At 53.5% G+C, this 20,352-nt stretch overlaps 1 protein-coding gene across 3 annotated transcripts in view; it reads left to right on the top strand.

Annotated features, from left to right (window-relative positions):
* The first annotated feature begins 12,023 nt into the window (after positions 1 to 12,023).
* Positions 12,024 to 20,352, top strand: part of rreb1a (ras responsive element binding protein 1a) — a 261,578-nt gene continuing 253,249 nt past the window's right edge. Inside the window, exons 1-2 of one of the 3 annotated variants that reach the window (XM_048548295.2) lie at positions 12,024 to 12,405; positions 12,499 to 12,612. In XM_048548295.2, the coding sequence (XP_048404252.1) occupies positions 12,573 to 12,612 (40 nt within the window). In that variant the 5' untranslated portion in view covers positions 12,024 to 12,405; positions 12,499 to 12,572. Of the gene's footprint in view, positions 12,406 to 12,482; positions 12,613 to 20,352 lie in introns of all 3 variants that reach the window. The other 2 variants (XM_048548303.2, XM_059652248.1) reach the window with 2 other exon arrangements.

Below are 20,352 nucleotides of genomic sequence, written 5' to 3'. Positions count from 1 at the left end.
TTCTTCACATTTTGAATAAACGTGCAGTTTTTGTTAAATTTACAGCCTTATACAGCGCCACCCTCTGTTACTGACCTGGAAGCTAATGGAACAAAAGTCCCATCGCTCCTGCCAATTTACTTACATTTACAGTCTCGCTCTCTGGTTACCAGCATGCACCATTGCCACACTGCACTGCCAAGCCTTGCGGCCATAATTTGGGCACTGCCTTCCTCCCTTTCTGCCTCACACAGGACGGGTGTTCAGAAAACGGCTTGGATGAAGCTTCGTGCGTTCCCACGACACCTCAACTCCATCCCTGCACATTCCCATCAAAGCCCCTCAACATGCTGGCTATCTTTCAGGAAGGACTTTCTCCAGCTCAGTTGGTAACAAGGTCAAGTCTCTCATCAGTCACCTTTCCAATCTGCTCTGAGACCGTCTCTAGTCTGTCTCCACTGGCCTTGCTGTAGTTCCAAGTACAACAGTAGCTTCAGGCCTGGTGTCAGCCATATGAGCAGTATCTTGTGCCCTGGGGTGCAGCTCTTGAATGATTCGTGCCCTACTGCTGAGCAATTTGGTTTTGCACAGGTAGCCTAAGACGCTGTTCAATTTTAGTTACAGACGAGCCAATGAAGTTTTATAAAAGAAACGAAAGGACGGATGGTGCTGCCATTTGGCAAAACTCTCCGCATCTTAAATAGTGTCAGAATATACAACATTGCTGTGCACAAATGTCAAAGATACACGGGGAGCAAGGTCTGTCCCTGGGCTAAGGAGGTGATAATGTTGCTGAACCAGTAAACAGCTAAATATTGAATAATCCTCTAGGCACATGGGCTGAAATCCCACGGGTGAACTTTAAATTCAGTGATTGAAATTTACATAAAAGGCTCATCCCACGGATGGAAACTATTGATTGTTGTAGAAACCTAAAACCATTTCAACTCCCCCTCCCATTCCTTAGACGACATGTCCATCATGGGCCTCCTGCAGTGCCATAATGATGCCACCCGTAGGTTGCAGGAACAGCAACTCATATTCTGCTTGGGAACCCTGCAGCCCAATGGTATCAATGTGGACTTCACAAGCTTCAAGATCTCTCCCTCCCCCACCGCATCCCAAAACCAGCCCAGATCGTCCCCTCCCCCCACTGCATCCCAAAACCAGCCCAGCTGCTCCCCGCCTCCCTAACCTGTTCCTCCTCTCACCTATCCCCACCTCCCACCTCAAGCCCCACCTCCATCTCCTACCTACTAACCTCATCCCGCACCCCCCTTGACCTGTCCGTCCTCCCCGGACTGACCTATCCCCTCCCTACCTCCCCACCTATACTCTCCTCTCCACCTACCTTCTCCTCTATGCATCTTCGATCTGCCTCCCCCTCTCTCCCTATTTATTTCAGAACCCTCTCCCCATCCCTCTTTTCTGAAGAAGGGTCTAGGCCCGAAACGTCAGCTTTCCTGCTCCACTGCTGCTGCTTGGCCTGCTGTGTTCATCCAGCCCCACACTTCGTCATCTCAGATTCTCCAGCATCTGCAGTTCCTACTATCCCTCTAGAACCATACCTGGTCTGGACTCCACAATATGACTTCATACCACACAGCAATCTGGGTGAATATTAGTTACCCTCTAAAATGGCCAAGCAAGCCCTCAGACCAAGGGCACTTAGGGATGAGCAACAAATGGGGGTCTTGCCAGTGATGTCCGCATCCCATGGAAGAAAGGAACATTGTTAGGAAGAAATATTAATTTTAAGACCCTTTACCCAGTGCTCCTCAAACATTTTGTCCAAATGGAAAATATGAGGCAGTTTAATTGGGAACTGGCTAGAAACCATTACTGGATTGTGAAGTAGGAATTGTTTTTGTCTCTATATGTGCTGCTTAAGAATGGGTTTATGGTTTTATAAAAGAGAGCAAACTGCAGAAATTTTCAAGAACCTGTTTGCACAATCAGTGCTCAGAGGGACTGAAGGAATCGTTAGCCCTCTCCCCACCAGCCCCCTGCCCCCTGTAAGGCACGGATTCAGGGGGTAATAAAGTTATTAATCCAAATGTCTGTCCACTACCTTGTCACTTACACTGCACAGGCTAACTCAGTTTTCCGATCATATTCAATTTATAAGAGATAACAAGGTGTAGAGCTGGATGAACACAGCAGGCCAAGCAGCATCAGAGGAGCAGGAAAGCTGACGTTTCTAGCCTAGAAGGGTCTAGGCCTGAAACGCCAGCCTTCCTGCTCCTCTGATGCAGCTTGGCCTGCTGTGTTCATCCAGCGCTACACCTTGTTACCTCAGATTCTGCAGCATCTGCAGTTCCTACTATCTCTGGGTATCCAGACAGTCAGTATTAGCTGGCATTCTGGTATGGTGGTGGAGGCTTCATATAATACTCTTTTAATTTGCACTGAGACTGTGTATGCTGTGTGCTCCAGTATGCTTACTAGGTGTAGGCATCAGTTCTTGCTTCGTGCATTAAGTCGTTAATAGTCAGAAAGCTTGGTTAAACCCAGAACTTAACAGTGACATGCATTTCTATAGCTCCTTCAATGTAGTGACATACAATAAGGTGCTTCAACAGAGCATTTCAAATGGAATTAGAGACTGAGTTAATGAGGAGACATCAGGTCTGTTTCTGTCAACGAATAATGAGTTTAAGGCTGAGTGAGAGGGAATGGGGCAGAGAGATTTAGAATAGAAATTCCAGAGCATTTCCAAGGAATGTGGAAGCAAAATGGGCGAACAGGACACCAGCATTGCAAACTATCACTCACAGCACGTTCCAGTTCACTCAAGGCACACAACTGTCTTGAGATTGATAAGGAAAGTGAGGCTTATACTAACAGATGCTGGGAAGCATTATCTGGTTGCCAGCTTAGAGAACACGAGCTGGTTTTAAAGTGCTTAGCAAGGGGCTTCGCTGGAAAGCTGCATTGTAACTGAGGGAACATCAGTTGGATGGTGTGTAACGAGTCATCATGTTGTGAACACAGGAGCTGCTGGCAGTACATTCCTGCATGGCAAGTTAAACTGTAAATCTCACTGTGCCGTTTGAGAGCTTTCGCTAATATCTGCTCTTCCTCACAAACTCCTGTCTTTCAATGTCTCACAGGGCCAACCAACAATTAACATGCTTGCTCAGAGGTAAACTGTGTCACTTTGAGTTTGAGTTAACCCCAGGGTGATATTGGAGTTTTTAAAAAAAAAATACCTCCATGGTTGAGTCATTAATCCAACGTCTAAATCTGTAATTATTCCACACACCGAGGATAGAACTGGCCAAACAGCTTAGCTTGTTAATGGGGCCGAGAATTTTAAATCTATCATTAGGGACTGAAGATTTTTCTGACTCTGATAAGCCTGCAAACCAATATCTCAATTTGAACCTAACTGGACCAAAATGCAACTGATTACCAGCTCTGATATGCTGACCAGTTCATTTAATCCTACAGTATCTCTGAACTCAATCTGGTCCTCCCTACAGTTTGGCTCCTATCAACCTGTGTCTATGCTCTTCTGATTTAGATAAGCAAGTTTCACAGGAGAAAGACATAACAGGCAAACAGAAACTTGAGTGAGTAAATTCCTGTGGCTAGTTTTGAAGGTTTGTAAGCATGGTACTGTAGGCATCATGCACTTCACTGAGCAGAGAAACAGAAAGCAAATAGTGGAGGGAGTACAGTAGCCTAGTCATTGTGTTACTGGTCCAATAATTCACAGCCCCTGGCAACTGATCTACAATGTGAGTTCAAGTCCAACCACTGCAGATAATGGATTTAAATTCAGTTAATTCAGTCAACCTGGAATTGAAAATTAGTGTCGGTAATAATGAAATGACTGGGTTACTGTGATAACTTGATCTGGTTCACTAACAGCCTTTGAAGAAGGAAATCTGCTGAATTGACCAAGCCTGGTCCTCATGTAACTCCAAAACAAAGCAGTGAACTGCCTTCTGAAATGGGATAGGAAAAGTCAGTCAGATTAAAAAAAACAGCTTACCACAGCCACCCAATTAGGGTCAGGCAAAAATTGTCAAAAATTCGCTCCAGTTTTCTAAAATTCTTATTCCCATTTGAAATGTATTTAAACTTGAATAGAATCCCTTCAGTGCTGGAGAAGGCCATTTGGATTAGTAAATCCACACTGACCCTCCAAACAGCATCCCACCCTGTAACCCTGCATTTCCCATGGCTAATCCACCCATATTCCTGGGCACTATGGGCAATTTAACACAGCCAATCCACCTAGCCTGCAGTTCTTTGGACTATGGGAGGAAACCCAGACACAGATACAGGTTTGAACCCCTGTCCTAGTTAGTGCTAACCTCTGAGCCACCACATCAGATGCTGGTCAGTAATTATGGAGTAAGAATCCTTGCTGATAGATATTCTCCCAAGCTCAGAGTCATCCTTAACTTTCCTTGAAAGGATTTAATAAAGATCTGAAACCGAATAGGAGCCTTGCCTTTTAGGCCCTGCCCTTTTGTATATTTAGCGACTGAGACAGTAAAAGGAGCCACGGTTGGTAGCTTAAATGGCGTAAATATTTTTCAAAACTGTCATTATGGAATCTGCATGAAAAATATAACAACGTGGCAACATTTATCTAGTGAGTATAGACTGAACCCTCTCCTCCCTCCCACTGCGGTCCCAAGTATCAGACTCTGCTGAAGAGCTAGCACAGATACAATGGACTGATTGGTCACTTTCTGAGCTGTATCGTTCTATGATCCTAATAATTCAGTGGCAGTTTTGAAATCTTTTAGTAGGTAGATACACTCACTGCAGGAGGTGACAAGTGTTATGTTAGAGCCTTATATATTCACTGTAGTTATCACAGTGATGGCCTAGTGGTACTAGCGGTGCAGTGGTAATGTTCCTGAGACACTGGTTCAAATCCTAGCGAGCTTGCTGATGGAATTAAGAACATAATTGGTGATGGTCAGGGGGCAAATCCCCTGTCCCTTAGGGAAGGAAGCTGCTATCCTTAAACAGTTTAGCCTATCTGTGACTCCAAGCCTACAGCAATATGGCTTACTCTTAACTGCCTTCTGGCCAATGAATGTTGACCTAGACAGTGATACTCGCATCCTCTAAATGAATTTTAAACAATACAACCACAACGACAGGTATAGACAGACACATATACGTATGCCAATGGCACAAAAAATCAACGCAGGTTTACCAGAACTATACTTGGACACCAAGGATTAAATTGTGACAATTACACGTACTAGGGGTTTTATTTTCTGGAATTAAAATGGTTACCAATAAATTGGTTGAAGTTTTCAAAATGTTTCCTCCCACAGTCCAAAGATGTGCAGGTTTGGTGGATTGGCCATGTTAAGCTGGTGAGGAGGTGGCCCAGTGGCTCAATGATTAGTACCATTGCCTCACAGCACCAAGGGTCTAGGTTCGATTTCACCCTCGGGTGACTGTCTGTGTGGAGTTTGCATGTTCTCCCCGTGTCTGCATGGGTTTCCTCCCACAGTCCAAAGATGTGCAGGTTAGGGTGGGTTGGCCATGCTAAATTGCCCATGCTGGATGAGAAATGCAGAGTTACAGGGATGGGATAGGAATTTGGGTCTGCGTGGGATGCTTTTCAGAGGTTCAGTGTGGACTTGTTGGGGCCAAATGTCCTGTTTCCACACAATAGGGATTCTATGGATTTAAACTGCTCAAAGTATCCAGGGATACGCAGACTAGGTAGTTAGCCATGGGGAATGCAGGTTTACAGGGATTGGGTGGTCTTTTCTTTGGAGGGTTGGTGTGGGCTGGATGGGCTAAATGGCCTGCTTCCACACTGTAGGGATTCTATGATTCTATTAAAGGGAGCAGAAGGGGTACAGTTAGAGAGGAACTATTTTTGTCAGCTGGGGAGTTGAGGACTTGAGGCCCTAGTCTAAAAATTAAAGTCAGGCCTTTCAGAAGTGACATTAGGAAATATTTCTTCACATAAAGTGTGATAGAAGTGAGGAACTCTCTTCCCAAGTTGGTAGTAGATGCTGGATCAATTGTTAATTTTAAACATGAGATCAATAGATTTTTTGCTGAATTAAGGTACTGCATGATAATGGGGTGAAGGCAGGTAAAGGTCTTTAGGCTATGAGTCAGTTATGGTCTCAGTGAATAAGACTCAGGGGCTGGATATCTTTTCCAGTTCTAATGGGGTGAGGACTATGGTTTTGTTTACTTTTGAGATATTCATATTGGTGAAGATTAGCAGTAAAGATAGAGCTCACACGTAAGTACCACAATGAAAAGGGAGCAGATTTAATTTGTTTAACAGAATTATATCTACTGTATTTTCTTGCTAATAACTACAATGTGTAGAATGTAGTTGAATAATTGTTCAATTAAAACAGCAACAATAGGGTTGAAGAACATGTGAGGACAAAAGTTCCATTTTAGCGTTGGGATTTTGAACCAAAATGCATTCACACAAGTTGGATTTACATAAAATCACTGAAAAGGTGGTTCAGAAGCTAAGGAGCTAAATACTTAGAAAACAGGAGCAGCGGTTGGTCCTTCAAGCCTGCTCCACCATTCACGACGATCATGGCTCAATAAACTGTTGTTGCTTTTCCTCATTATCCATCAACCCCTTTCACCTCGAGTGTTATATTCGACACTTTCTTGAAACCATACAATGCTTTGACCTCCCTGTAGTAGCAAATTCCACAAACTCGTCACTCGAAGAAATTTCACCCCTTCTCAGTGCTAAACAGTCCACCTGTATCCTTACCATAGCCATTAATATCATTTCCCTGGGCACTTTTGATGGTAGGGAATATATTAAGATGTCCCTATAAATGTAAGGGAACCTGACTATGGCTGGAAACCTGCTCCATTTTTAAATTTATATTTGTTCATGGAATGTGGGCACCATTGGTTAGGCCAGTGTTGCTTGCCCATCCCTAATTGCCTTTGAGAAGGTGTTGGTGAGCTGCTACAGTCCATCGGTGTCAGGATACCTGTAGTGATGTTAGGGGGGATAGCACCAGGATGTGTTTCATGTCAGGGTGGTGTGTGGCTCGGAGGGGAACTTGCAAGTCATGGCGTTCCCATGTATCTGCTGCCCATGTCCTTCTAAGGTGGTAGAGGTTTCAGCTTTGGAGGGTGCTGTCCAAGGATCCATCAGAGGAGCTGGCAGATGGTACACACTGCTGCATCAGTGTGTTGATGGTGGACCTAGAGTATGTTTAAGGTTGTTTTAGTGAGCACATCTCTTTCAAGCTGCAACAGAGGGAGATCAAATCGATGACAGAAAGACACATTGGCAGTTAGATTTCCAGCACAGCATGCTTTTGTCTAGATGCAGAAAGTCAGAATGTACAAGAGTCACAGAGGTGTTACAGCCAATCAGCCCATCGTGCTTACACCAGCTTGTTACTCAATGCCAATCTCCTGCTGGTTCCCCATACCCTCACACATTATTTTTACCCAAATAACCATCCAATTCACTCTGAGTGCCTCGGTTGAACCTGCCTCCACCTCACTGGCAGGCAGTGCACTCCAGACTGTAATTACTCACTCAGTGAAAAAGGTTTTCCTCACTTCTCCTTTGCTTCTACTGCACATCACTTTAAACCTGTGCCCTCTTGTTCTTGTGATCAGAAATAACGGGAACTGCAAATGCTGGGGAATCCGAGATAACAAAGTTTGAAGCTGGATGAACACAGCAGGCCAAGCAGCATCTCAGGAGCACAAAAGCTGACATTTTGGGCCTAGACCCTTCATCCTCTTGTTCTTGTTCCTTTTATGGGTGGGAACAGCTTCTCCCTGTTTTGTCTTCCAGTTCACTTGTGATTTTGAAACCTCTATCCAATCTCTCAGTCTTGGAAAAGTACAGCTGGTCAGACAGCATCAGTGGAGCAGGAAATTCAACATTTCAGGCTGAAACCCTTTATCAGGACTACCCTGCTCCTTGGATGCTGTCTGCCTGGCTGTGCTTTTCCAGCTCCACATTTATTGACTCTTCACTGACTCCAGCATCCTGAGTCCTTACTGTCTCCTCCTCTCAGTCTTCTTCTCTCCAAGCAGAACTGTCCCAGAAGGGTCCCAACCCGATATGTCAGCTTTCCTGCTCTTCTGATGCTGCCTGGCCTGCTGTGTTTCTACAGCTCCACACTGTGTTACCAGTTTCTTGAACCTATCTTCATAACTGAAGTCCCTCATCCCTGGAACCGTTCTAGTAAATCAAATCTGCACTCTCTCCAATGTGTACTTCCTATAACATGACACAATCAACTGTACACAATACTCCAGTTGAGGTCTAACAAATGTCTTATACAAAATTCAACATCATCTCCTTGCTCTTGTATTCTATGCACTTATTAATAAAGCTGAGGATACTGTATGTTTTGCTCACTGCTCTTTCTACCTGTCCTGCTACTTTCAATGACCTGTGTATAAAGACACCCTGGTTCTCCTTAGAATTGTGTCTCCTGTTTTATATTGTCTTTCACTGTTCTTCTGACTTAAATGCATCACCTCATACTTCTCTGCCCACTCCACTAACCTGTCCACATCATTCTGGTTTCCACACAGACCTGATCACTGTTTACAATGCTTCCAAGTTTTGTGTCATCTGCAAACTTTGGAATTGTCCCCTGCACACCAAACTTGAGATTATTAAAATAAATCAGGTAAACCTCTCCACTACAAACTTTCCTCCAGACTGGAAACTATACATTGACCATTGCTCAGTTTCCTACCACAACGGGTGTTTAATCAGTGACTAGACTCAAATAAGAGGGATCCACTGATGCAGGGATGCACTGCGTAACTGAGTTTTAACCAGTCACATCACTGGAATCCAGCCAAACCAGGGCAAAAGCTTGGGCAAATTTTCATTTCAGTGAGTTGCAGGCAAAACTACTCTCACTTGTTTTTTTCTCCCTGTGATCTTGGACACTTGTTCAAGATTCACACCACTCAGATCACAACCTGCTTACAAAAGTAGCCATGTCCCAGGGCAAAAAGATGAGTTTTTGACTGTTATGGTTCAGAAACACTTTGCCAGTTGTGTTCATTTTCTTGTGTGCAGATTTTCATATGAAACAAAGGGACAATAGGAGCAGGGATGCAAAATTAGCAGCGTGACAGAAGGCAAGGAGTACTGGTTAATAGGGGTTTTAAAGGTCGGAAGAAGATTTGTAGTGGAGACCCCCAGGAGTCAGTCTGTATTGGGACCGTCAATCTTTAAATGGCCTCAATCTTGGTACACAGGCTGCAATTTCAAAATCTGCCAATGATACAAAATTAGGATTCTATGATTTAGTAAGAAATTGACTAGATTACACCATTGAAATTATTAAATGATCAGCTACAATATGTTTCTTTTAAAATTACTTTCACTCACAGGTAGACAATGAACCCCAATATTACCCATGCTCAATTTTAGTGATATGGAAACTTCCAATTGTATTAATATAAGTATACCAGGCTACCATTCTTAAGTACATCAATGAATACATTTCAATAGAAAAACAATTACGTTTTATTTATTTGCCAATTGCATGGCTCATTTTAGATTTGCATTTTGCATTGGAATTTTACATTTGCATTTATGGTTGTAAATTTTAGCAGAAACTTGAATTTCACTCCACTGGGCACAATTTTAAGTGCATTTTGGGCACCATTTCCCAAACGTACCCAAAGTAGAAACTATTGATTAATTCGTGTTATTTGAAGGCAAGTGGTAAAATAAAAGACAGTGTAACTTTTTTTTTTGTCTGGCCTTGCCTTATTAAGCACTTTCCTAATTTGTTCCTAAAAAAAATCATAGTGCGATCAAAAAACCCATGGCATGCAGTTCACATTTTATAACTGGACAGTGTGGGCATAACACTCAAAGCAAAAGGCACTTCTTGGAAAGTTCAGCAATGCCACTGTCAATAAAACTGTGAAGACAAGACCTGAGTGTGCAACATTCTGTAAGCACAGCAGGTATAATATTCTACTGATGTGGTTCACACTGATAAATGAATAATCACCAACAAGCTTGACTTGGAATTACAGGGAACTTGTACTCTCAGAATAATTAGTAACATTGATTTATGTAGACCGTGAACCTTTAGTCAGTTCTTCATGGCCATCTTTTTTTACATCATTCATCAAATAGAAGACTCTTACTAATTGTAATTATACCAGATTAACAACAACTTGCATTGGCTAGGGCACCAGTCAGCAACACTTTAGTGAGTGGAAAACTAATAATGAATTATTATTTTAACATGTGTGGATGGTACTTTTACACTCCTCCATTCTGACATCTTGTCCTTAAAAAAATCATTGAAGTTCATCTGCCCTGAACTCTCTTTCTTGAACTTAATTTCTGTTGTTCAGTGATGTTTTTGTTAACGTTTTAACTGCAATTGTTAAACTCCAAGAACTGTACCTGTTCTTTGTGTACAGAACAGCATACATATGTATGCGAATGTATTGACTACAAAATGAAAAAATAGGCAGCAGTAAAGCCAAAACACTAAGCTTATTCTGTTTTGATCCTGATGTAAAAAGCTGGATACAGGTTGATGGTAGTAAACAGGTTTAAATAGAACTGCAGAGAGAATAAAAGGTTTGCCATTATTTTTATGTCAACTCATTAAAGGTACATTTTGTAGATGGTGTTTGTAGAGCTTCCATTATACAGATTTACACTGATGCCATTTTCCATCCATGAGATATTTTAAACTTCATAAGGCATTACCACCTTCCCTATATCCAGAAAATGATTACAATTAAAAATTGAATCAGTTTTTTTAACTTACAGTACTTTGTAATGAACAAAAAACTAAACCAACAATGCAGAAATACCACTTTAAAGGGTTAATTACTTGTGATAATTAGTAAAGAAGTTTTATTTTTTCAGGACAGGCTGAACAAGCATGGTGAACTACATCCAAAAACTAGAAACAGAGGCATTGGACCAGATAAATTGTCTGTGTCCAATTACATTTTAAGACTGTAAATAAGTTGTTTTTTCTCTCTTTGAGGTATATATTGGGCGGAGGGAACATAAATGCAACAAGTGTTACTTCATAAATCTGAAAACAGTGCACAAAGTTGAGTGGAAATTAGGTGACTGCATTTCACCCACAGTTTCTGGTTAAAAGATACTCTCAGATGTCAATAGTAAAGGGATCCATTTTGTACTAGTCAATTAGAATCCAGACGTATTTATGCTGCAACGTTGGTATTACAGAAAGCCACTTCCACATAACTTGAGTTTTGAAACTCCAATCTATGGAAGACAGTGCAGACGAAAAGCACTGGCGTCAGTTTGACAATAGTTGCTCGCAAGGAAATGTGGAAGCGTGCAAAAACCAGTGTAATTTACATATTCAATATCACGATTTTAAAAAAAGAGGCACCACTTCCAGGCAAATTATCAAATAACGAAAACTGGAAGTTGAAATAAAAACTTACGAACTTTTAAATTATTTATTTTTTGCAGCGCGCAGACATCGCTGGTACAACGAGATGCTTTCAGTATCAGTTTTGATGGGATTTCAAAACCTGCTCCCTCATCTGCAAATTGCTGAGATTAGCTTCTGCATTTTTATTTCGAAAATCAAGGACAGTTTGCAAAAGTACAATTTCCCGATGGCAAGAAAAAAGCTCCAGAATAAAACGTTTGGCCAAGAAGATACCAGTCCACAGAAGCGACGATTGTGAAAGACGGTCTGCAAAAAAAACTCCCCTTTTGCAGAACAGCGGCTGAAATATGAGCGATGCAACTTTTCCTGAGAGAGAGAGAGAGAGAGAGAAGTTCATATCCACAATAAAAACACTCGGTACCCACAAAAAATCTGCCGTCCATAGTCCACTGAGCAGAAGGACTGATGCGAGGAGGGGTGGGGAAGAGATCGATGCTATTTTAGAAAGAAACCCATGCGCTCTTTTCAGATCTAAAAGACTTGTGTATTTTAGTTCAGAGCTTAACTTTATTTCCCCCTGGTGGAACCTGGGAGTTCCAGGCGCTGGGAAAAGGGAGTGAGAAGGAGGATGAAATTGTGTTGGTACCTGCCCAGGTTCCTTCTCTCTAACCTTGTTCTCTCCCCCCCAACCCCCCCACCACCAAATGTGTGTGTCTCTCTCTCTCTGTCTCACTCTCCCTCCTCCTTGTGTTGAGTTGCTCTAGAGAGACCCCTCCTGTGTAGATGATGCTGATGCTTGTGTTTATTACACACACACAAAACCAAAGGCAATAGAGTCCGTCCCTAGGAGACCAGAGAGAGAGAGAGAGAGAGTCCCACGTGATGAGTTTACTTATCAGGTTTAGAGACTTTGAGAGAGAGAGAGAGAGAAGGCGAGAGAAGCCCACAGCAGCTAACCCTCTCTTTCCTCTCTCTCTCTCTCCCTCCCTCCTATCTGTCTGATTCCAGGAAGAAGAAGAAGAGGAGGAGGAGAAGAAGGGAGGTGAGTTGCCTATCCACATCCACACTAACGCCATTTTGATTTCTTTCCGGAACAAACTTTAGAAACAACACAAAAAGTTTTTTTCTCTCTCAGTTCCCCCCCCCCCGCCTCAACAAAGCTCCAGGCGGCTCCTGCCATCAGCATCAGCAGCAGATCCGAGCAGCAACATGTCCCGCCGCAAACAGCCCAACCCCAACAAAGTACACAGTAAGTAATGCCTGCCCTGTTCACACTGCTGTGTCTGTGTGTGTCTGTGTGTGAGTGTGTGTCACCCTGCGTGTAGGAGGATGCTGTGCAGGGTGAGTTGTTTTTTGGAATGGGGGGGTGGGGAACTGAAGGCACATCACTGGGGGGAGGAGAGGAGAAGGAGAGATGGAGGGGGGGAGAGGAGAAGGAGAGATGGAGGGGGGGAGAGGAGAAGGAGAGATGGAGGGGGGGGAGAGGGGAAGGAGAGATGGGGGGAGGAGGGGAAGGAGAGATGGGGGGAGAGGGGAAGGAGAGATGGAGGGGAAGGAGAGATGGAGGGGGGAGAGGGGAAGGAGAGATGGAGGGGGGAGAGGGGAAGGAGAGATGGAGGGGGGAGAGGGGAAGGAGAGATGGAGGAGGGAAGGAGAGATGGAGAGGGGAAGGAGAGATGGAGAAGGGAAGGAGTGATGCAGGGGAGGGGGGCAGGTGAGATGGGGAGGAGAAGGAGGGGGGGAAGGTGAGATGGGGAGGGGAAGGAGGGGGGAAAGGTGAGATGGGGAGGGGAAGGAGGGGGGAAAGGTGAGATGGGGAGGGGAAGGAGGGGGGAAGGTGAGATGGGGAGGGGAGGGATGGGGGGAAGGTGAGATGGGGAGGGGAAGGAGGGGGGAAGGTGAGATGGGGAGGGGGGGAAGGTGGGTTGGGGAGGGGGGGAAGGTGGGTTGGGGAGGGGGGGAAGGTGGGTTGGGGAGGGAGGGAAGGTGGGTTGGGGAGGGAGGGAAGGTGGGTTGGGGAGGGGGGGTGGGATGGGGAGGGGGGGAAGGTGGGATGGGGAAAAGTGGGATGGGGAGGGGGGAAAGGTGGGATGGGGAGGGGGGAAAGGTGGGATGGGGAGGGGGGAAAGGTGGGTTGGGGAGGGGGGAAGGTGGGATGGGGAGGGGGGGAAGGTGGGTTGGGGAGGGGGGAAGGTGGGATGGGGAGGGGGGGAAGGTGGGTTGGGGAGGGGGGAAGGTGGGATGGGGAGGGGGGGAGGGGGGGAAGGTGGGTTGGGGAGGGGGGAAGGTGGGATGGGGAGGGGGGGAGGGGGGGAAGGTGGGTTGGGGAGGGGGGAAGGTGGGATGGGGAGGGGGGAAGGTGGGATGGGGAGGGGGGAGGGGGGGAAGGTGGGATGGGGAGGGGGGGAAGGTGGGTTGGGGATGGGGAGGGGGGGAGGGGGGGAAGGTGGGATGGGGAGGGGGGGAAGGTGGGATGGGGAGGGGGGGAGGGGGGGAAGGTGGGATGGGGAGGGGGGGAAGGTGGGATGGGGAGGGGGGGAGGGGGGAAAGGTGGGTTGGGGAGGGGGAAAGGTGGGTTGGGGAGGGGGAAAGGTGGGTTGGGGAGGGGGAAGATGGGATGGGGAGGGGGGGAGGGGGGAGGTGGTACGGGGAGGGGGGGAGGTGGTACGGGGAGGGGGGGAAGGTGGTACGGGGAGGGGGGGAAGGTGGTACGGGGAGGGGGGGAAGGTGGGACGGGGAGGGGGGGAAGGTGGGACGGGGAGGGGGGGAAGGTGGGACGGGGAGGGGGGGAAGGTGGGACGGGGAGGGGGGGAAGGTGGGACGGGGAGGGGGGGAAGGTGGGTTGGGGAGGGGGGGAAGGTGGGTTGGGGAGGGGGGGAAGGTGGGATGGGGGGAAGGTGGGATGGGGAGGGGGGGATGGTGGGATGGGGAGAAGGTGGGATGGGGAGGGGGGGAAGGTGGGATGGGGAGAAGGTGGGATGGGGAGGGTGGGATGGGGAGGGGGGGAAGGTGGGATGGGGAGAAGGTGGGATGGGGAGAAGGTGGGATGGGGAGGGGGGGAAGGTGGGTTGGGGAGGGGGGGAAGGTGGGTTGGGGAGGGGGGGAAGGTGGGATGGGGTGGGGGGGAAGGTGGGTTGGGGAGGGGGGGAGGGGGGGAAGGTGGGAAGGTGGGATGGGGAGGGGGGGAAGGTGGGATGGGGAGGGGGGGAAGGTGGGATGGGGAGGGGGGGAAGGTGGGTTGGGGAGGGGGGGAAGGTGGGTTGGGGAGGGGGGAAGGTGGGATGGGGAGGGGGGAGGGGGGGAAGGTGGGTTGGGGAGGGGGGAAGGTGGGATGGGGAGGGGGGAGGGGGGGAAGGTGGGATGGGGAGGGGGGGAAGGTGAGTTGGGGAGGGGGGAAGGTGGGATGGGGAGGGGGGGAAGGTGAGTTGGGGAGGGGGGAAGGTGGGATGGGGAGGGGGGGAAGGTGAGTTGGGGAGGGGGGAAGGTGGGATGGGGAGGGGGGGAAGGTGAGTTGGGGAGGGGGGAAGGTGGGATGGGGAGGGGGGGAAGCTGGGTTGGGAAGGGGGGGAAGGTGGGATGGGGAGGGGGGGAAGCTGGGTTGGGAAGGGGGGGAAGGTGGGTTGGGGAGGGGGGGAGGGGTGGAAGGTGGGTTGGGGAGGGGTGGAAGGTGGGATGGGAGGGGTGGAAGGTGGGTTGGGGAGGGGGGAAGGTGGGATGGGGAGGGGGGAGGGGGGGAGGTGGGATGGGGAGGGGGGGAGGGGGGAAGGTGGGTTGGGGAGGGGGGAAGGTGGGATTGGGAGGGGGGAAGGTGGGATGGGGAGGGGGGGAGGGGGGGAAGCTGGGTTGGGAAGGGGGGGGAAGGTGGGTTGGGGAGGGGGGGAGGGGGGGAAGGTGGGTTGGGGAGGGGGGGAAGCTGGGTTGGGGAGGGGGGGAAGGTGGGATGGGGAGGGGGGAGGGGGGAAGCTGGGTTGGGGAGGGGGGAATGTGGGATGTGGAGGGGGGGGGAAGGTGGGATGTGGAGGGGGGGGGGAAGGTGGGTTGGGGAGGGGGGGAAGGTGGGATGGGGAGGGGGGGAAGGTGGGATGGGGAGGGGGGGAAGGTGGGTTGGGGAGGGGGGGAAGGTGGGATGGGGAGGGGGGGGAAGGTGGGATGGGGAGGGGGGGGAAGGTGGGTTGGGGAGGGGGGGAAGGTGGGATGGGGAGGGGGGGGAAGGTGGGATGGGGCGGGGGGGTGGGATGGGGAGACGGGGAGGGGGGGAAGGTGGGTTGGGGATGGGGGGGAAGGTGGGATGGGGAGGGGAGGGGGGGGAAGGTGGGTTGGGGATGGGGGGAAGGTGGGATGGGGGGGAAGGGAGGGAGGGGAGGAAGGTGGGTTGGGGATGGGGGGAAGGTGGGTTGGGGATGGGGGGAAGGTGGGATGGGGAGGGGAGGGAGGGGGGGAAGGTGGGTTGGGGATGGGGGGAAGGTGGGTTGGGGAGGGGAGGGAGGGGGGGAAGGTGGGTTGGGGAGGGGGGGAAGGTGGGTTGGGGAGGGGGGGGAAGGTGGGTTGGGGAGGGGGGGTGGGATGGGGAGACGGGGAGGGGGGGAAGGTGGGTTGGGGATGGGGGGAAGGTGGGATGGGGAGGGGAGGGAGGGACGAAAGCTGTGATGGGGAGGGGAAGGAGTGATGCAGGGGGAGGGGGGAAGGTGATGCAGGGGGAGAGGGGACGGAGAGGGGAAGGAGAGGTGGAGGGGGGAAGAAGTGATGGAGATGGAGGAGTGAAGGAGTGATGCAGGGGGAGGGTGGAAGGAGTGCTGCAGGGGGAGGCGGGAAGGACTGATGGAGGGGAGGGGGGGACGGGGTGGGGAGGGGGGGATGGAGAGGGGAGAGGGGGGACGGAGAGGGGAGAGGGGAAGGAGTGGTCGAGAGGGGGACGGGGAGGTGGAGGGGGATGGAGAGGGGACAGAGAAGGGAAGGAGAGGTGGAGGGGGGACGGAGAGGGGAAGGAGAGGCGGAGGGGGGACGGATGGGGAAGAGAGGCGGAGGGGGGACGGAGAGGGGAAGGAGAGGCGGAGGGGGGACGGAGAGGGGAAGGAGAGGCGGAGGGGGGACGGAGAGGGGAAGGAGAGGCGGAGGGGGGACGGAGAGGGGAAGGAGAGGCGGAGGGGGGACGGAGAGGGGAAGGAGAGGCGGAGGGGGGACGGAGAGGGGAAGGAGAGGCGGAGGGGGGACGGAGAGGGGAAGGAGAGGCGGAGGGGGGACGGAGAGGGGAAGGAGAGGCGGAGGGGGGACGGAGAGGGGAAGGAGAGGCGGAGGGGGGACGGAGAGGGGAAGGAGAGGCGGAGGGGGGACGGAGAGGGGAAGGAGAGGCGGAGGGGGGACGGAGAGGGGAAGGAGAGGCGGAGGGGGGACGGAGAGGGGAAGGAGAGGCGGAGGGGGGACGGAGAGGGGAAGGAGAGGCGGAGGGGGGACGGAGAGGGGAAGGAGAGGCGGAGGGGGGACGGAGAGGGGAAGGAGAGGCGGAGGGGGGACGGAGAGGGGAAGGAGAGGCGGAGGGGGGACGGAGAGGGGAAGGAGAGGCGGAGGGGGGACGGAGAGGGGAAGGAGAGGCGGAGGGGGGACGGAGAGGGGAAGGAGAGGCGGAGGGGGGACGGAGAGGGGAAGGAGAGGCGGAGGGGGGACGGAGAGGGGAAGGAGAGGCGGAGGGGGGACGGAGAGGGGAAGGAGAGGCGGAGGGGGGACGGAGAGGGGAAGGAGAGGCGGAGGGGGGACGGAGAGGGGAAGGAGAGGCGGAGGGGGGACGGAGAGGGGAAGGAGAGGCGGAGGGGGGACGGAGAGGGGAAGGAGAGGCGGAGGGGGGACGGAGAGGGGAAGGAGAGGCGGAGGGGGGACGGAGAGGGGAAGGAGAGGCGGAGGGGGGACGGAGAGGGGAAGGAGAGGCGGAGGGGGGACGGAGAGGGGAAGGAGAGGCGGAGGGGGGACGGAGAGGGGAAGGAGAGGCGGAGGGGGGACGGAGAGGGGAAGGAGAGGCGGAGGGGGGACGGAGAGGGGAAGGAGAGGCGGAGGGGGGACGGAGAGGGGAAGGAGAGGCGGAGGGGGGACGGAGAGGGGAAGGAGAGGCGGAGGGGGGACGGAGAGGGGAAGGAGAGGCGGAGGGGGGACGGAGAGGGGAAGGAGAGGCGGAGGGGGGACGGAGAGGGGAAGGAGAGGCGGAGGGGGGACGGAGAGGGGAAGGAGAGGCGGAGGGGGGACGGAGAGGGGAAGGAGAGGCGGAGGGGGGACGGAGAGGGGAAGGAGAGGCGGAGGGGGGACGGAGAGGGGAAGGAGAGGCGGAGGGGGGACGGAGAGGGGAAGGAGAGGCGGAGGGGGGACGGAGAGGGGAAGGAGAGGCGGAGGGGGGACGGAGAGGGGAAGGAGAGGCGGAGGGGGGACGGAGAGGGGAAGGAGAGGCGGAGGGGGGACGGAGAGGGGAAGGAGAGGCGGAGGGGGGACGGAGAGGGGAAGGAGAGGCGGAGGGGGGACGGAGAGGGGAAGGAGAGGCGGAGGGGGGACGGAGAGGGGAAGGAGAGGCGGAGGGGGGACGGAGAGGGGAAGGAGAGGCGGAGGGGGGACGGAGAGGGGAAGGAGAGGCGGAGGGGGGACGGAGAGGGGAAGGAGAGGCGGAGGGGGGACGGAGAGGGGAAGGAGAGGCGGAGGGGGGACGGAGAGGGGAAGGAGAGGCGGAGGGGGGACGGAGAGGGGAAGGAGAGGCGGAGGGGGGACGGAGAGGGGAAGGAGAGGCGGAGGGGGGACGGAGAGGGGAAGGAGAGGCGGAGGGGGGACGGAGAGGGGAAGGAGAGGCGGAGGGGGGACGGAGAGGGGAAGGAGAGGCGGAGGGGGGACGGAGAGGGGAAGGAGAGGCGGAGGGGGGACGGAGAGGGGAAGGAGAGGCGGAGGGGGGACGGAGAGGGGAAGGAGAGGCGGAGGGGGGACGGAGAGGGGAAGGAGAGGCGGAGGGGGGACGGAGAGGGGAAGGAGAGGCGGAGGGGGGACGGAGAGGGGAAGGAGAGGCGGAGGGGGGACGGAGAGGGGAAGGAGAGGCGGAGGGGGGACGGAGAGGGGAAGGAGTGGTGGAGGTGGGGGGGGCGAAGGAGTGATGGAGATGGAGGGGGGCGAAGGAGTGATGGAGATGGAGGGGGCGAAGGAGTGATGGAGATGGAGGGGGCGAAGGAGTGATGGAGATGGAGGGGCGGAGGGGGGACGGAGAGGGGACGGAGAGGCGGAGGGGGGACGGAGAGGGGACGGAGAGGCGGAGGGGGGACGGAGAGGGGACGGAGAGGCGGAGGGGGGACGGAGAGGGGACGGAGAGGCGGAGGGGGGACGGAGAGGGGACGGAGAGGCGGAGGGGGGACGGAGAGGGGACGGAGAGGCGGAGGGGCGACGGAGAGGCGGAGGGGGGACGGGACGGAGAGGCGGAGGGGGGACGGAGAGGGGACGGAGAGGCGGAGGGGGTACGGAGAGGGGACGGAGAGGCGGAGGGGGGACGGAGAGGGGACGGAGAGGCGGAGGTGGGACGGAGAGGGGACGGAGAGGCGGAGGTGGGACGGAGAGGGGACGGAGAGGGGACGGAGAGGCGGAGGGGGGACGGAGAGGGGACGGAGAGGCGGAGGGGGGACGGAGAGGGGACGGAGAGGCGGAGGGGGGACGGAGAGGGGACGGAGAGGCGGAGGGGGGACGGAGAGGGGACGGAGAGGCGGAGGGGGGACGGAGAGGGGACGGAGAGGCGGAGGGGGGACGGAGAGGGGACGGAGAGGCGGAGGGGGGACGGAGAGGGGACGGAGAGGCGGAGGGGGGACGGAGAGGGGACGGAGAGGCGGAGGGGGGACGGAGAGGGGACGGAGAGGCGGAGGGGGGACGGAGAGGGGACGGAGAGGCGGAGGGGGGACGGAGAGGGGACGGAGAGGCGGAGGGGGGACGGAGAGGGGACGGAGAGGCGGAGGGGGGACGGAGAGGGGACGGAGAGGCGGAGGGGGGACGGAGAGGGGACGGAGAGGCGGAGGGGGGACGGAGAGGGGACGGAGAGGCGGAGGGGGGACGGAGAGGGGACGGAGAGGCGGAGGGGGGACGGAGAGGGGACGGAGAGGCGGAGGGGGGACGGAGAGGCGGAGGGGGGACGGAGAGGGGACGGAGAGGCGGAGGGGGGACGCAGAGGGGAAGGAGAGGCGGAGGGGGGACGGAGAGGGGAAGGAGAGGCGGAGGGGGGACGCAGAGGGGAAGGAGAGGCGGAGGGGGGACGCAGAAGGGAAGGAGAGGCGGAGGGGGACGGAGAGGGGAAGGAGAGGCGGAGGGGGGACGGAGAGGGGAAGGAGAGGCGGAGGGGGGACGGAGAGGGGAAGGAGTGGTGGAGGTGGGGGGGGCGAAGGAATGATGGAGATGGAGAGGGGCGGGCGAAGGAGTGATGGAGGTGGGGGGGGCGGGCGAAGGAGTGGTGGAGGTGGGGGGGCGGGCGAAGGAGTGATGGAGAGGGACGAAGGATTGATGGAGATGGGCGAAGGAGTGATGGAGATGGAGGGGGCGAAGGAGTGATGGAGATGGAGGGGGGCGAAGGAGTGATGGAGATGGAGGGGGGCGAAGGAGTGATGGAGATGGAGGGGGCGAAGGAGTGATGGAGATGGAGGGGGGCGAAGGAGTGATGGAGATGGAGGGGGCGAAGGAGTGATGGAGATGGAGGGGGCGAAGGAGTGATGGAGATGGAGAGGGCGAAGGAGTGATGGAGGTGGGGGGGGGCGGGAGAAGGAGTGATGGAGGTGGGGGGGGCGGGCGAAGGAGTGATGGAGGTGGGGGGGCGGGCGAAGGAGTGATGGAGGTGGGGGGGGCGGGCGAAGGAGTGGTGGAGGTGGGGGGGGCGGGCGAAGGAGTGATGGAGAGGGACGAAGGATTGATGGAGATGGGCGAAGGAGTGATGGAGATGGAGGGGGCGAAGGAGTGATGGAGATGGAGGGGGCGAAGGAGTGATGGAGATGGAGGGGGG

This window comes from Stegostoma tigrinum, chromosome 2 (genome assembly GCF_030684315.1).
Source record: "Stegostoma tigrinum isolate sSteTig4 chromosome 2, sSteTig4.hap1, whole genome shotgun sequence".
Classification (NCBI taxonomy): domain Eukaryota; kingdom Metazoa; phylum Chordata; class Chondrichthyes; order Orectolobiformes; family Stegostomatidae; genus Stegostoma; species Stegostoma tigrinum.
Note: the sequence above shows the minus strand (reverse complement) of the source record. Positions and strands in the feature narration are given on the sequence as shown.